Genomic DNA, 15,560 nt, shown 5'->3' with positions numbered 1-15,560 from the left:
CCAAATGATCCTTTTGAAGATTCACAAAGTCCTATTAGAATCACATCGTAGAGGCTAGTTTTTTTGACTTTCACAGAGCTGTTTTTCAAATATATTATAAAAATTAAGGTGGCGGCACAAAAACTGCTAAAATAGGAGCCACATCTCTAGGACTTATTAAGACTATAATTTAAACTGTTTTTGCAAAATCATTTTTTTCTATATTAGGAGGGAGTGTGACTTTCAGTAAGACACAAAGTCATTAGAACAAATTAATGCCCGTTTACTTTTATATTTGCAGAGAAAAGTACCCATTACCCCTATGTTACTCTGTTACTATCTGTTCTGCTGCCACGTGACATACTTTGCAATGGGATCAGCTTATTCTCTCTAAAGTAGGAAAAGAAACCAACTGTTGTAAGTTATCCTCACATTAGCTGAGGCAGCTTCTATCAAGTCAAACCGCTTCCTCATTTTCAATCTCCAGATACTGTTGGGAATGATCTCTCTCTCTTAGATATTCTGGAAAGATCTCTGTCATATAGCAAAGGAGATAATTTGGAATACAACAGACCAGGAGCTTGACTTGCTATATCACATCTGTTTCTGTTTCCTCAATCTTTTAATTCCTTTTAATGTTGTGCAGGACAAAGGCGTCTCTAAACCACGAAAGGTCACTCGCTCCAGCTTCCCTTTTTGCTGGCCTCAGTAAAAAATAATTTTAAAAAACCACGAGCTTAAGTTTTCCCTCAACGAATATTACACTGGAAAAGGGAGAAAAACGTGGCTCGGGGCGCTCTGCGGAGCCACCACTTTGGAGTCTCCCTCCCGCCACAGCCAATTTGCCAGGCACAAGGAATAGCAAGGGCGAGCGCGAGGCTCCCGGCCACGCTCGCTCACTCGCGCCTCTCCCCTCTTTCCCTCCCTCCTCGCCCAGAGCCCCTCCCTTCTCCGGCGGGAAGCAGAGCCGCCCGCCCGCCGGCCGCCGATTGGAAGTTCCTCGCCCAAGCTGCCGCGCGTCCTATTGGAGTCGGCTTTCCACATTTCATGCGGGCTTCAAAAATGGTCCTGGGCAGCCGGGGAGCGAAGAGAGGACGGGAAGCTCTGGCTGGCCGTGAGCAGTAGCGCGGCGGAGACAGCTATCCCTCCTAGCCGAGCCTCACACAGCCTGTCCTTTCGGAGCGGAGAGTCAACGACTTTTGGTCTGACTTCGGCGCTGCTTGGAATAGAGCCGTTTTTCTAACGGGGCCGCCTCCGTCCAGGGGTAAAGCGCGCCTCCTCGGGGCTAAGTCTGCTTATTCAGCGCGGCTGCCTTTCCCTGCCGGAGATGCTGCGAGCAGACGGGATGTCCGAAGCAACAACCCTCGGGGCAGCCCGAGGACGCGCTCGGTGCTGAAGGAGGGGCCGGACGGAGCTTCGGCTGCTCTTTTGAGGCGTTCGCCTCACCTGTCCAAAAGCCCCTTTTCCTCCCCATGTGGGATTCTTTCTCCGGGAGTCTTTCGACGTGAGCGCCGGAACGCGAGGCGAGAAGCACACCTGCCCCATGGAGTTCCCGAATGGGGCGGCCGTCCCGTAGCTGGAGCAGAGCGTGAACCCCGAGCAAGTCTGGCTCTCCCCCTCCCACATTTTTATTAGACACCCTGCTCCCCCCCCCCACTCCCCTTCCTTCGGCAGAATGGTCTCTGTCCCGAGGTCGATCGGGTCTATCGCTCCCATATCAGGGCTGCTGCCATTCCTCGCCATCCTTTCGACGAGACTGTCAGGAGGAGATAACCGTCGGGGCAATCGGAAAGTGCACTAATCCATCGTCCTCGGTCAGAGTTTGCACCCCCTACACTTCCCCCACCCACCCCCCACAATTTTTTTTCCTTTTAAAGAAGAAGATCGGGAGCCGTTTCTCAGAGACAGGTATTTCTGCTGCTCTTCCGCACCCTCTTCCCCCTCCCTACGTCTCCTCCGCCTCCTCCCCCAAAGGACACTAGACGAGAACTTTTACAGGGTTACTATGCAATTGCGACTGGTTTCTTGGTTCTTTATCACTTGGAACTTAATGGAATACGTTGGCGGCCAGGAGCACCCTTCCAGAGTCCGACGACAGGGAAGAAGTAAGTGCGCCTTTCTCCAAGCGCCTCTCTCGAAGCGGGGCTGAACGCCTCGCTATCCTAGCGGACGCGGTGGTCCTAAAGGAAGGTTTAGGCTTCTATATGAAGGGGCCTGTTAAGGATAGTTATTTAAGCTCAGCTGCAGAGAAGGATCACCGTCAGCGTCTCTGCCGCGCACAGTGATCCTCTAAATGCACTGAAGCAAGTGTAGCGGCGGGGTTTGATGTGGAGGAAGTGTAGGATACAGAGACGGGTTTTCCGGAGACTTGTCTCCAAGTAAGAACGTTTATGATTGTTCTGCGTGAGTCTTGTTAAATTAATGGAAGAAAGCTTACGAACCGCAGTCATTTGAAAAATGAAATTCGCTGTATGGTCTGCGAAGAAAAAGCTTTCCTCTGCTTTTCTTTGTTCGTCAAAAGCTTAGAAACGATCCAGACGAAATTTGATTAACGAAACCTTAACCTCTTCCTTATGTATTAGCCTACCCCTTTCCTCTAGCTGGTGTGTCATTCAGGATCCGGAAAGCCTAACTGTGCCCCGCAACCAATTATAGGATGTGTGGCTGATTAACTTCTCCTGCTCCCGATGCAATGGAGCTCTGGTGAGGCCCAGCTGGGTTCCAGCAAGTGCCTGCTGATGCTTTTGCAGAGCTATTGAAATGAGGTCTGTGTTCCTTCGAAACTCCTAGTGGTGCACTGATGTTCCTTCGGTGAACCGGTTACATGCTGTAGCCAGTAAAAAGAAAAAGAGAGAGAAAGACAGATAGACCCACGAGATGTATTGGAGAGAGTGGGTAGGCTTTTCTTGAACTGCAATATTGCAATGTCAAAATAAATGCCCTAAGAGAATATTCTTGTCAAAAATTTACTTTGAGACTGGAGGAAGGCAAGGAGCATCCAACCTATCTCACATCTCTAAGGAGGGAGGATAACTTGTCAATCTAAAGGTCACAAAAAGATCCCAAATTAATATTGTACAACAAACAAGCCCAAAAGCCACAGCACACGTAGCTGAGTACTGCTGAGCAATGCAACTTCAGCATTTTCACTGAGAAATGAGTTCAACTTTGTCACATGGAAGTATTTATAGATTTGTGCCTGTCACTGTTTTCAATAGTATATTTTCATTTATGCATCATAAATCTCACTGGCTTAATTTTGGCTGGATCATGTTTTGCTCTTACTCAGAAATATGCAGAGGCCTAGGAACTTTGTAGTGACAATGATGGATGCTATTTTTCCAAAGATAGCTACATCTAACTTTGGTGTTTCAGTCTAGGATATCAGTTGATGATCTTGTCTCAATGGCTTCATTTTCAACGCAGTGGCTGAGGCAGTCTCAAAGCTAAATAAAATATATGACTTAAATATGTGCCTTAGTTAGATTGTAGTGTTAAGTCAGGTGGAAAAAGGTTTTTTTTTAAAAATCGGTATGGTAACGTCAAAAGAGTGGGAGTCAGTTTGTTTTTGCTTTTCATTTCTGATATTATCTTGAGAGATGCTCTTTCTCTTATTATCATACCCCATTATGTTTATTCCAACCAGTTTGAATTAAAAGTTATGCACCAGAGGGTACCAGGTTGAAGGAGGCAGAATTACCTTTTCCTATCTCTCTTGTGAACAACAACAACACTTTATAGAAAATAAAACAGAAAACAAAAATGTCCATCTGGCCTAGTCCTCCCTCATGATTTATATTTCTAAGACTTTTCTGAAAGTGTCAGCAAGCCCTCTGGGACAGCTTCATCTTCATGAGTATTTCTCCCTCTGCATTCTGACACTGTTTGTACTCGAGAAAAGGGCTGCTTATTGCCCTCTTGCTTAATGGCTCTATTCTGATAGGAAGAGGGGAATGTCAGAACATACGGCAGTCTGTGTTCATTTTTTTTTAAAGTACACTGGGTTATTTCCTAGGTTTTGCCCAACCTTCCCTTTCCCCACCATGGCATGCATATCTCTTGAAAGGCTTCCTTTGTAGCATTGGACTCTGAAAAAGATCTGTCTGATTTCACTGAAGGTTCCCTGGAAACATCACTTTTTGCAAGGGATCTTCAGACATTCTACAGTCCAATGAACTGAGAGAAGGAAAGGCAATCAGGCTGTGACAAATGAACCAGGTGATTACCTTGGGCAATGGACTACTATGTTTTCTTCGCTTTTCTACAGTCTAGCTAGTAAGACTGGTCTCTAGATAGGTTTGATTTCAGAGTTGCTGGAAAGTTACCAAATAGATGTGGGGACTCTTCCCCCACTCTCCCCTCTCTCAAGCAAAAATAAAACAAATCATATCCTATAGGATTAAATGTATCCAATGAAAATATTTAGGTGTGTATATGCGTTATCTCATTGCATGCTAATAAATTCAATCATCTGTCCAGTAAGAAGGCTGAAATAAACCAATTTCTTCTGATTTCTCTCTTGTTCCTGCACTTACAGTGGAATGGGGCAGTTATATTGAACTTGCTTGTTGATTGATTCTGAAGGATGTCCAAATTGGCAGTCACAAATCAAACCTCAGAGTCTACATTTGCATGGCAAATTTTTTATCTACTGTTATCTTATGTACACTGACTTGCATTGGTACCTAACTAGCATCCTCTAAAATTCCTGTGCTGATTGATTATAGTGATATTTAGGTTACAGACTCTATCACTAATGAGAAATGACCTTGGGGAACCATATCCCCATCAATGAAGTTGGCATAGGATTAAATTTTCAGATTATGCTTGCTTGCAATCAAAGATCCAGACTCTGTGTGTGTGTGTGTGTGTGTGTGTGTGTGTGTGTGTCTGTGTCTGTGTCTGTGTCTGTGTCTGTGTGTCTTTGGTTATTCAGGTTTTCTCCCGCGTAAAATTGGAAGTGTCTTGGCGACGTTTCGACGAAGTCTCATTTGTCATCTTCAGGCTTCGTGCTTCCAGGAGCAATATGAGACCTCCAATTTTACGCGGGAAAAAACCTGAATAACCAAAGACTTACATACTAACACCCGCGAAAACCTCAGAAAACAAACAAATAGATAGATAGTCTGGATCTTTGATAGAACATATATCTCCCTGAGATTGAAAAAAGAATATGAACCAAGAAAACAGCTTCTTAAGGATCCATGAGTAAAAAAGTTACAAACCTAAAATAATTTCATTTGCCCATTTGCCCAAATGAAGGTATAATTATTTAAGAAAGAGGAAGGACTTCTTTGGGCATTACCTACTCAATTCAAATTTTTTTCAAGGTCTTCCATCTCTCCCTGAATTTTCAGTTTGCACGGAGCTCTAAAACTGTGAGAGGTGCGACCTCTGGTGACTGCTGCAGAAATCTATTCAGAACCTATATACACACTTAAGTCACTCTCCCCTTTGCAGATGTGGGCTTGCTTCTTGCAAGTGTGCTCAAAGACTACAAGGGTGAAGTGCTACCTGGAACTTTGTGCAATTATTTAAAAGGCCTATACTTTGCTTCAAAAGCAACAATCACAGGCCCTAAACTTGTATTTGGATGCAACAAACATTTGGGTAGAAGAGAATGATCAGATGAGATGATGCTGATAAGATCAGCAGATCAGTTTATCATCATTTCAAATTATGATTACTTTGTAATGTAAAATTTTCCACTGTTGGACAAAGATAAAGGTAGCTACTCCTGTTGCTTGGGGTCAAGGGAAGGAAAGTATACAAGGAGAGTCAGGAGTGCAATTTTGAAAAGTAATTAAGAAGAAATTCCATTTAAACGAATGGTGGTAGACATCCGACATTAATATTTATCACTCATCAGCTGCTGGTATTTTCTAAATTCAGCAGCATTGCTAGCGAAACACAACAGTTTCAGCATATGAAAATTCTGGAGATGTGTGTCTTCTATTCTTCCACGTAGTATCATATCTGCATCTGCAAGAATATTTGTACAAAACATATTAGTGAGGAAGATGGAATGTGGAAATGTTTCAAAATTGGCTTTGAATTTAGGATGGGATTTATCTCTTTATCCAACTATAAACCATCAGTTTTCCTGAATATATAGTAGGTGAGTGCAGGAAGACAGGAAGAAAAATGCACTCACTTGTCCACAAGAGTGAGGTGGAAATTGGGTGTGGGTGTGGGTGTGGGTGCACTGTCCTTTCACTGGACCGTTCTTTGTTTTTGCAAAACTTTGCAACAGAACACAATAATTGGATTTAATATTTCCTCCTTTTTAAATTAGGGCAATTAAAAAACAACTTTTGAGTTTCAGACTATGAGGCTTTGGCTTATGGGTGAAGAAACCAGAAAAACAACAAGGGAAAAACAAATTGTGGTGAACAGACTAGTAGTATGCGGTCACATTTTCTTCTAGTGGACAGTCTTCATGAGAACCTTAAATTTCCTGTGTAAACCAAAAATGATATTTAGTAATGTTCTTTACAGAAAACAATGTTCATGTAATCAAGCAGTTTATTCATCATGAATAAATTAATGGAATACATTTAAAATGAAAAATGGTTTCTTCTTTTTCTGAAAGAACAAGGTTTTTTTGTGGTCAGCCTAATAGCCCTGCTTTGCCCTGCATGAAAGTGAAGTGAAATAATCATCTTACAGGCAAACAGTATTCATATTTAACTTATAAAGTATTTTCCTGTCAGAAAGAAGACACTTCATGGTATTTTATCATTTCTGAAAAGATTGCTGCGTTAGGTTCATCTGAGGATCAGTTGAGGACTAACTTTGAGAAAAGTCAGTTGTATAACTGCACTGTCAGCAGAAACACACTTTTACAGCAGATAAAGCCAATATTTCAGCTGCAATTTATTTAGATAATATATAGCATGCAATAGAAAGATTTAAAGAAATTAGCAGCAGAGTATTTTGTGTTTTATTCGGGTAAGATTTCTTAAGATTAACACAGTTTGAGAATTTAAAAGGATAATAGTGTAACAATGAAAGAGCCAAAACTCATCTTTTTTGAAATATATTCCATTTAATTCAATAAGCTTTATTTTCTGTCATTCTTCTTGGAGAAATAATAGTATATACTAAATCATTTGAAGAGATCCTCTATGATAAAAATCAGTCAATAAACAGCTTAAACAGCTTAAAAATAAAGACTCAAGAGAGATATAATGCCATTTCCCCCAAATTTGCAACAAACAAACCAAAACAGTAAATGAAAACATTGTAGTCTTGAAGTAGAATAATTAATGCAGCTGCTTTTTGTTTGTTGGTTTGCTGCTTTTGTGTGGCTGTGTCCATGCATGTGTTAATTTACCTGCAACCCAGTAAGTAATCTTTATCCTGGTCTTGATACTGGTTTTCACATGCATTGTAGTAGAAGCATTAAGCAGGGTCATTATATGTGATGCAGAATCAGACTGTTTTATTGTAAATGTGTTTTTATTTTCCATTTTCATTTCATACAGTCACATATATACTGTGCATTACCGGGGCCATATAACATTAAACAATAAACACAGCCATTCCTCTTGTCAACAATACCCCCCAAAATAGAAACCCAATGTATCTCTTCGACCCTCCATACACCCTTTCTTTCGCCCCCCTCCAACTTTCCATCTTCCCTCCAACATTCCCCTCTACCCTACTTCCCCTCCCCCTCTACCACTCCTCTCTCCCAGTACACTCCCTCCCTTCCTTCTCACCCTCCCTCCCATCCTCTCTCCCACCCTCTCTACCCCTCTTTCTTCTATCCCTCTACTCCTCCCTTCGGTGTATTTCTACTATCTATTAATATATTCAGCTTGTCCTTTTTTTATAGTGAAATTAAAGAGCAACGGTATACAAGTGCAGTCGCGTTACTTTAAAATCTAACACATACTATATATCCCCCCTCCCCCCTAACACCCCACCTCCCTTCTCCCCCCGACTTCTCAGAGCCCGTACACGGTATAGGTTTTTAACAAATACAATCTAAAATATATTAAGACAAAGGAAATAAAAAAGAAGTTAATAACATCTCTGCATTAAGCTCAGCTTCTTCCTGTTGCACTAACTTTAAGCAGTTTAGATTATTCCTAATCTTAAGCATAGGCTATCTGTAATTTCTTAGTCCTGTATTTGTTTTGTATATAGTCAATCCATTTTTTCCAGTCTCGTTTATATCTCTCATTTGAATGGTCTTTAAGATATGCTGATATTTTAGCCATCTCGGCTAGGTTTGTAACTTTCAATGTCCATTCTTGAGTTGTAGGCAAGTCTTCCTTCTTCCAGTATTGCACCACCAACAGTCTTGCTGCCGTTATTAAGTGCAGAACCAAATTAGTCTCTACCGCTGTAAATTCAGTACATATACCTAGTAAAAATAACTGAGGAGTAAACTTTATCCTTCTTTTAAAAATATTTTGCATAATCCACCACATTTTTATCCAAAATGCCTTAACCTTTTGACAAGTCCACCATATATGAAAATATGTAGCATCGAGAGAACCACATCTCCAACATTTAGGCTGTACATTCGGGTACATAGAAGCCAGCTTTTTAGGATCTAAATGCCATCTATAAAACATCTTATAAAAATTTTCTCTCAGGTTTTGTGCTTGTGTGAATTTCACATTTCTTACCCATATTCTTTCCCATGTGTCCAACATTATTGGTTCTTCGATATTTTGAGCCCACTTTATCATACAATCTTTAACTAGTTCTGTTTCCGAATCCATCTGTATTAGTACATTATATATCCTCTTTATATGCATCAAACTTTGATCTCTTATTTGTTTAAACAAATTATCCTCAACTTGGATAAAACCAGTTTTTTGGTCTATTTTCCACCTGGCCTCTAATTGGCCATACTGGAACCATGTGTGAACTACCTTCTCCTCTTTCAATACCTCTAAAGATTTTAGTTGTAGAACCCCCCTTTCCAAAGTGAGAAGTTGTCTGTAGGTGGTTCTATCCTGTTTTTGTGCTATATTCATATTTTCAATTGCATGTCTAGGAATTGCCCACATGGGTAACTTGTCATTTAGTTTATATTGATATTTTTTCCAAACCCGCAGTAAAGCATTTCTTAAGATATGACTTTTAAAATTCTTATCCAATTTTTTGTTGAATAACAAGTAAGCATGCCAACCATATACCAGATCGTGTCCCTCGATATTCAGTATTCTATCGTTGGTTAAATGGGTCCAATCACTAATTGCAGATAGCACCACTGCATCATAATATAATTTTAGGTTAGGTAATTTCAAGCCTCCTCTCTCGCGTACATCTTGCATTATTTTCATCTTTACCCTCGGCTTCTTTCCTGCCCATACAAATTTGTTGATACCCTTCTGCCATTCTAAAAGATTCGCATCTTTTTTAAGTATAGGTAACATTTGAAAAAGAAATAAAAATTTTGGTAAGATGTTCATTTTCACTGCCGCTATCCTACCCAGCAAGGATAAGTGTAATTTCTCCCATTTTTTCATCTCTGTCTGTATACTCCGCCAAAGTGGTTCATAATTGTGCTTATATAATTTCTCGTTTGAGGCTAAAATATTAACCCACAAGATATTTGACTTTTTTGACTACCTCACATCCTAGCATCCCTCCTAGTTCTTCCTTTTGTTTAGTATTCATATTTATAGCTAATATTTTGGTTTTTCCTAAATTTATTTTAAAACCAGACACTTGACCATATTGATTAATTGTATTCATTAAAACCATACTAGATTCCTGCGGTTGTTCCAATATTATGACCAAATCATCCGCAAAAGCGCGGACTCTGTATTCTTGCTGCCTAATCTTGATCCCTTTTAGACCATCCAAGCCCCGTATTTTATTCAACAATACTTCCAAAGTTATAATGAACAATAGTGGGGACAAAGGACAGCCCTGTCTTGTACCTTTTCCGATTTGAAAAGGGTTTGTTAAACTTCCGTTGATGATGATTTGAGCTGTTTGCTGTTGGTATATTGCTTTGATTGACTGTAAAAAGCTATCTCCTATCTGCATTTTTTGCAATATCTTCAACAGAAATTGCCAGTTAACTCGATCAAAGGCCTTCTCAGCATCCAGAAATATGAACGTAGCAGGAATTTGGTTGTTCTTTCCCAAATATTCTAATGCATTAATAATTAGTCTAACATTACTCTTCATCTGTCTCCCCTGTATAAAACCTGTTTGGTCGGTATGTATCAATTGTTGAATAACCACCATTAACCTATTTGCTAGTATTTTAGTAAAAATTTTATAATTTACATTAAGTAATGAGATAGGTCTATAATTTTTTGGTTGGGTAGTATCTTGATCTTCTTTGGGTATCAAAGATATAAACGCTGTCTTCCAAGATGGGGGCACTTTACCTTCCGTTTGAATTTTATTAAATAGTTCTCTAAGAGCTTCTACCATTTCTAACTGTAAATTTTTATAGTAAACTGCTGTCAAGCCATCTGTGCCTGGCGCTTTCCCTAACTTTAGTTGCTTAATTACCTGCAAGATTTCCCCTGAGGTTATTGGTTGGTTCAACTTTTGCCTGTACTCTTCTCTAACTAGGGGTATTTTCTCTTTATCTAAGTATTTGTCTATATCTAAACCCTTAATTTTATCCCCTTTATACAATTCTGTAAAAAATTCCCGAAATGCCTTTTGAATCTCCTCCTGTTGAAACACCTCCTTCCCTCTATAAATCAATTTGGTTACATTTCGAATTTTCCTTTTTTTCCTAATCTGATAAGCTAACCATCTGCCCAGTTTATTTGCGTTACAAAAAGTGTTGTGTTTTGCATATAATAAACTAGTGGCTACCTGGTCAGAGATCAACATATCAAATTGGGATTTTAATATGGTAATTGCTTCCTTAACCTTTGTATCGCCTGGATTCAATGTTAACTCCAACTCTTTCCCTTTAATTTCCTCTTCCAATTCTTTTCGTTTTAGCCCTTGTTTATGTCTATGTATTTTCTTTATATTCATCAGTACTCCTCTCATATACGCTTTGCTTGCATCCCATACAAATTCCATAGGTGTACCCTTATTCATATTCAAAACAAAGTATTCAGATAACAATTTTTTACAATCATTAATGTACTTTTCATATCTGAATAAGTTTTCATTCAGCCTCCAAGACCTTCTTGCCTGCACTGTCCTTCCCAATTCCATCCAAACTGGGTTATGATCCGAAAGGACCCTCGCCGCAATCTTTGTCTTCTTCACCCTAGAAAGTAAATCATTAGTGATTAATATAAAGTCAATCCTCGAAAAGGATTGATGTCTATCGGAAAAGAAGGTGAAATCATATTCCTCTGCGTTTCTTTCTCGCCAAATATCTCTCAATTCAAAGTCGTCCATCATGTCAAAAAAAGGTTTGGGTAACTTAGCTCGCATTTTAGTATTTGGGCGAGAGTTCTTTTTATCTCTTTTAGTGTCAATCACGCCGTTCCAGTCACCCAATAGTATACAAGAGTTATAGTCCCACTGTACTAATTTAGCATGAAGATTTCTATAGAATCCGTCTTGCTGTTGATTAGGAGCATAAATTCCCAAAAGTAATGTCTTTTTCCCTTCTAAGATTAGGTCTAGCGCGATATATCTTCCAAAGGGATCTGCTTCAATTAGTTCAGCCTTAATGTCTTTTCTTAAGTATACAACTATACCATTTTTCTTTTCCGTAGCAGAGGTCACAAAATGTTGACCAAATTTGGGGTTAAACAAATATTTTTGATCAGTTGATTTGATATGAGTTTCTTGCAGACAAATTATATCATTCTTGAACTGTTTAAGATAGTGAAATATTTTCTTTCTCTTCTGTGGAGAATTCAGTCCATTGACATTCCATGTCAAAATCTTAGTTGTTATCTCTAGTTGCCTGAAGCTTTTTTAGAGCCTCCTGCATGGCCTGTTTAACCTTTGGCCTAGCTCCTCCCATGGCTTCTGAGCTTGTTGCTGTGACTCCTTGATCAATGGCCGGTGATTGTTGAGGTTGTTGCATTGTGGCTTGTTTTTCCATTCGTCTGGTAATCATACGGCTAGGTCTTTGTTCCATGACACCTTGCCCTTCCAGGAAGGGGAGGTGGTGCGTCTTGTCTGGTAGTTGTGTAGTTTGCTGTTTATCTTGTCCTTCTTGTGGTCTTTCTCCAGATCCAGATGGTGCAGGGTGTCCCACCTTCATAATATTGTGATAGAAATCTCGAGCTTTCCATACAGAGTTGAGACGATATCTTTGCTTGTCAAATGTAATTATAATACCAAATGGCACATCCCATCTATACTGTATCTGACGGTTTCTGAGTTCTTCCACTAGAAAAGCATAATCTCTCCTGGCTCTTAGCATTTGAGGTGGTATTTCTTTCAAGACAATCAAATCCTGTCCGCCAATTTGAAGCCTGGTGTTATAGGACTCTTGTAGTATCATGTTTCGGAACTCTCTTGTGGCGAAGTATATAACTACATCTCGGGGGAGTTGCTTCTGTTTTGCCGCCCAAGAATTAAAGTGATAAATTTTATCGATCTGCCAGTCAAAGTTGGACCCCGGTCTTCCCACCAGACGGTCAAAAGCCTCTGAAAAAAAATCTGTTTCAAGTTCTCCTGTTTGTCTTCACGCAGCCCCCTAACTCTTAATGCGAGCTCCATCTGCCTGTACTGTATCATAATAATTTGTTTTTCAGCGTTTTCAACTTTTTGTTGCACCACCTCAGTTTTGGATGTCAAATTGGTGTTAGCTTCATTAAGAACCTCTAGATTATCTTCAATTCCAGAAACATTCTGTCAATACAGTTACAAGTCCCAGCATATCATCATTTATTTTGGCAATAGCAATAGCAGTAGACTTATATACCGCTTCATAGGCCTTTCAGGCCTCTCTAAGCGGTTTACAGAGAGTCAGCATATTGCCCCCAACAATCTGGGTCCTCATTTTACCCACCTCGGAAGGATGGAAGGCTGAGTCAACCCTGAGCCGGTGAGATTTGAACCGCTGACCTGCTGATCTAGCAGTAGCCTGCAGTGCTGCATTTAACCACTGCGCCACCTTGGCTCTTGATCCTAGTATCAAGTTTATCATATAAGTCTGCCTTAAACTCTTTTATCTCGTTCTTTATCTCCTCTCTGAATTCTCTAAAAGTTTCTAAATTCTGCTCTCTAAATTCTCTAAAAGTTTCCAAAAAAAGTTCTTTCGTTAGCAAATCTCCAGTAGGGGGCATAGAGGGTGGAAGCTGCAACTTTGTGCCAGGTATGGGGGATGTGCTTCTAGGAGGAAGTTTCGGCCCAAGATTGAATTTTGATGCCATTATATCTTATCTTCAAGCAATTAATCAAACTCTACTTGCCCGCTGTGCAGCTTATGAGAAAAAAAGTATTAAGTCACCCCTTTGTTAGTTCTTTAGGATTTTTCAAAAGGTTTCAGAAAAGGACGTTGTAACAAAGCAGCTCGGCATATTCAGCGCCATTTTGGACTTCTCTATATCAGAAATATATATTAGCAAAGTTGATAAGAGGAAAGTCTTGTAAACTCTTCAGAGAAATGAAACTAATTAATAAGATACTGCTAGCCGATTGTTCCTCCCTTTTTGCAGAAAGTTTGCAGAAGGTTTCAAAAAATTAGCATTGTAACGAAACAGTTCAGCATATTCACCTCTGTTTGGAATGTCTCTATATTAGCAAAGAGTCTTTTAAAACTTTGAAAGTGAAACTAATTAGTAAAGATCTGTTGGCCGACTGTGAGGCGAAATTCCCTCCCTTTCTTTGAAGTTTTGAGACTCCGTATAATTAGATAAACAATATTAGTCAGCAATTCAACTGGCTCGTCGCCATTTTAGACACTTCTTTAAATAGGTAAAGTAACGGAAGAGGATTTTGTAGCAAAGAAGCTAGATTTAAATAGACAACTAATGATCTCGCATACGAATTCTGCTCATTTTGGAATCAGGTAATTCAATCTTTGAACTGAGTGGGAGGGAAGCTTACTTGGGGCTGCAAGGCAGCCAGAGATTTCCAGCGCGGAGCAGTTCTGCCTTCAGCTGGCCCCCCTTCTCTTCACAGACACAAAAGCTGCAAAGATCAGAAAGGCATTTGCTTGACAAAACTTCTCTCCTTTCCCTTCTTTTCCCGAAGAGGAAGGTGTCTGTCAGATGTCTGATGGATGATCATCTTAACAGGTAACGCCACTGGTAATACGGGAGCAGCTGTGTTTAGCTGCTACCATCAGTAAGTCCCGCCCAGGAAGCCTCCAGAATCAGACTGTTTTAGGTTATTATATCTTTTGATGTTTCGTCTTTTCCTTTTATAGGACATCACTCATGACATCCCCTAGTTAAATGGATGGTGACTTTGCACAAAGGGGGAAGTGAAATAACCCCCTTCCCAACCTGTTATATATTACATTTACATTTGTTTCAATCAACCATTTTTGCTGTCAACCCTTCTTCTATACCTTATTTTGTTTTGTTTATTTTATATTATTTACATTGAACATATCTATTTGAAGGCTGCCTTGTGTACATATTTTTAAAGATTGGTTAACTATTTTGGAAAGTTAGGAAGTTGAAAGCAGATATCCAATATGAATATATGAATATTTTCTCATCTTTTTTTCTACCTCCTCTATAAATGTAAGAGAAGCCTGGACAATTGGCCTGGACATTATTTGGTTCCCACTGTATTTAGCATTGGGGAGGAGAAGAGGGATGTCCATGCTGACAGCTATTTTGACAGCATGAATAAGGGGAAGAAATAAGATATTTATACTGAGAAGTGTCCCAAATAAATGTTCTTAGAGTTGGGTGAGCAAAACAAACTCCATGTTATTCCTACAGTCATAAGGAATTATTTAACTTATCAGAGCTGCAGTTCCACACTATCAAAGTTCCTTTGTATTTATGATCCTCAATCTATAACAGGTTTGAGGAAACATGGCCCTTTTTTGATTTGTGGACTTCAACTCCCAGAATTCCAGAGTCAAGGTTCCCTACCCCTCATCTATATGATTATACATAGATCTTCCTACCAGTACAGGCTGTGACTTAAAACCACAATGTTTTACTTATTGTTCATTATTTATTTATTAGATTTATGTGCTACCAATTAAGGGAACTCTGAGTAGCTTACAAACATTAAAACCAATAGACATTAAAATAACAAAACTATAAATAACAACAGCAATAGTAAGTACAATTAAGTGATGAGGAGGAGGGGAGTACAAAGTACTTGGGGAGAGATGAGATCTTTTCTTAACCCAATAGTCACCTCCCAAATGGTGCACTCCCCTTGGGGCCGCAGAGCCAGGTCTTCAGGCTTTATGGAAGATCAGGAGATTGGCTGTGGGTTTCACCTCATGGGATACAAAAGGGTCCTCCAAAGGATAGAAGCTGGTACCTGATCAATTGGCTCTGGAGCCTCAGTCATTGAGCAAAGCAGTTGTTAAGCATGACACCTGTGTGATTATTTTGCTCAATGACTGCAATCCTGATGCTCCTGTTTGTGGTTGCGGTCATTAAGCAGATGGAGCAAAAGACCTGTCTGCAGAATTCAGCTCCCTTCTGTGAGGAAGGAAGGAAGGAAGGAAGGAAGGAAGGAAGGAAGGA

At 39.9% G+C, this 15,560-nt stretch overlaps 1 protein-coding gene across 1 annotated transcript in view; it reads left to right on the top strand.

Moving 5' to 3' along the window:
- The first annotated feature begins 1,017 nt into the window (after positions 1–1,017).
- The window catches only part of RSPO3 (R-spondin 3), a 64,860-nt gene continuing 50,317 nt past the window's right edge, over positions 1,018–15,560 (top strand). Inside the window, exon 1 of the mRNA XM_014052108.2 lies at positions 1,018–2,084. Within this exon, the coding sequence (XP_013907583.1) occupies positions 1,985–2,084 (100 nt within the window). The 5' untranslated portion in view covers positions 1,018–1,984. The remainder of the gene's footprint in view (positions 2,085–15,560) is intronic.

The sequence above is a fragment of the Thamnophis sirtalis genome, unplaced genomic scaffold (assembly GCF_051295495.1).
Source record: "Thamnophis sirtalis isolate CommonGarterSnake01/CBP01778 unplaced genomic scaffold, rThaSir2_p1.2 scaffold_6, whole genome shotgun sequence".
Classification (NCBI taxonomy): Eukaryota; Metazoa; Chordata; class Lepidosauria; order Squamata; family Natricidae; genus Thamnophis; species Thamnophis sirtalis.
The sequence above is the reverse complement of the archived record's forward strand: the minus strand, read 5'-3'. Positions and strand labels throughout refer to the sequence as shown.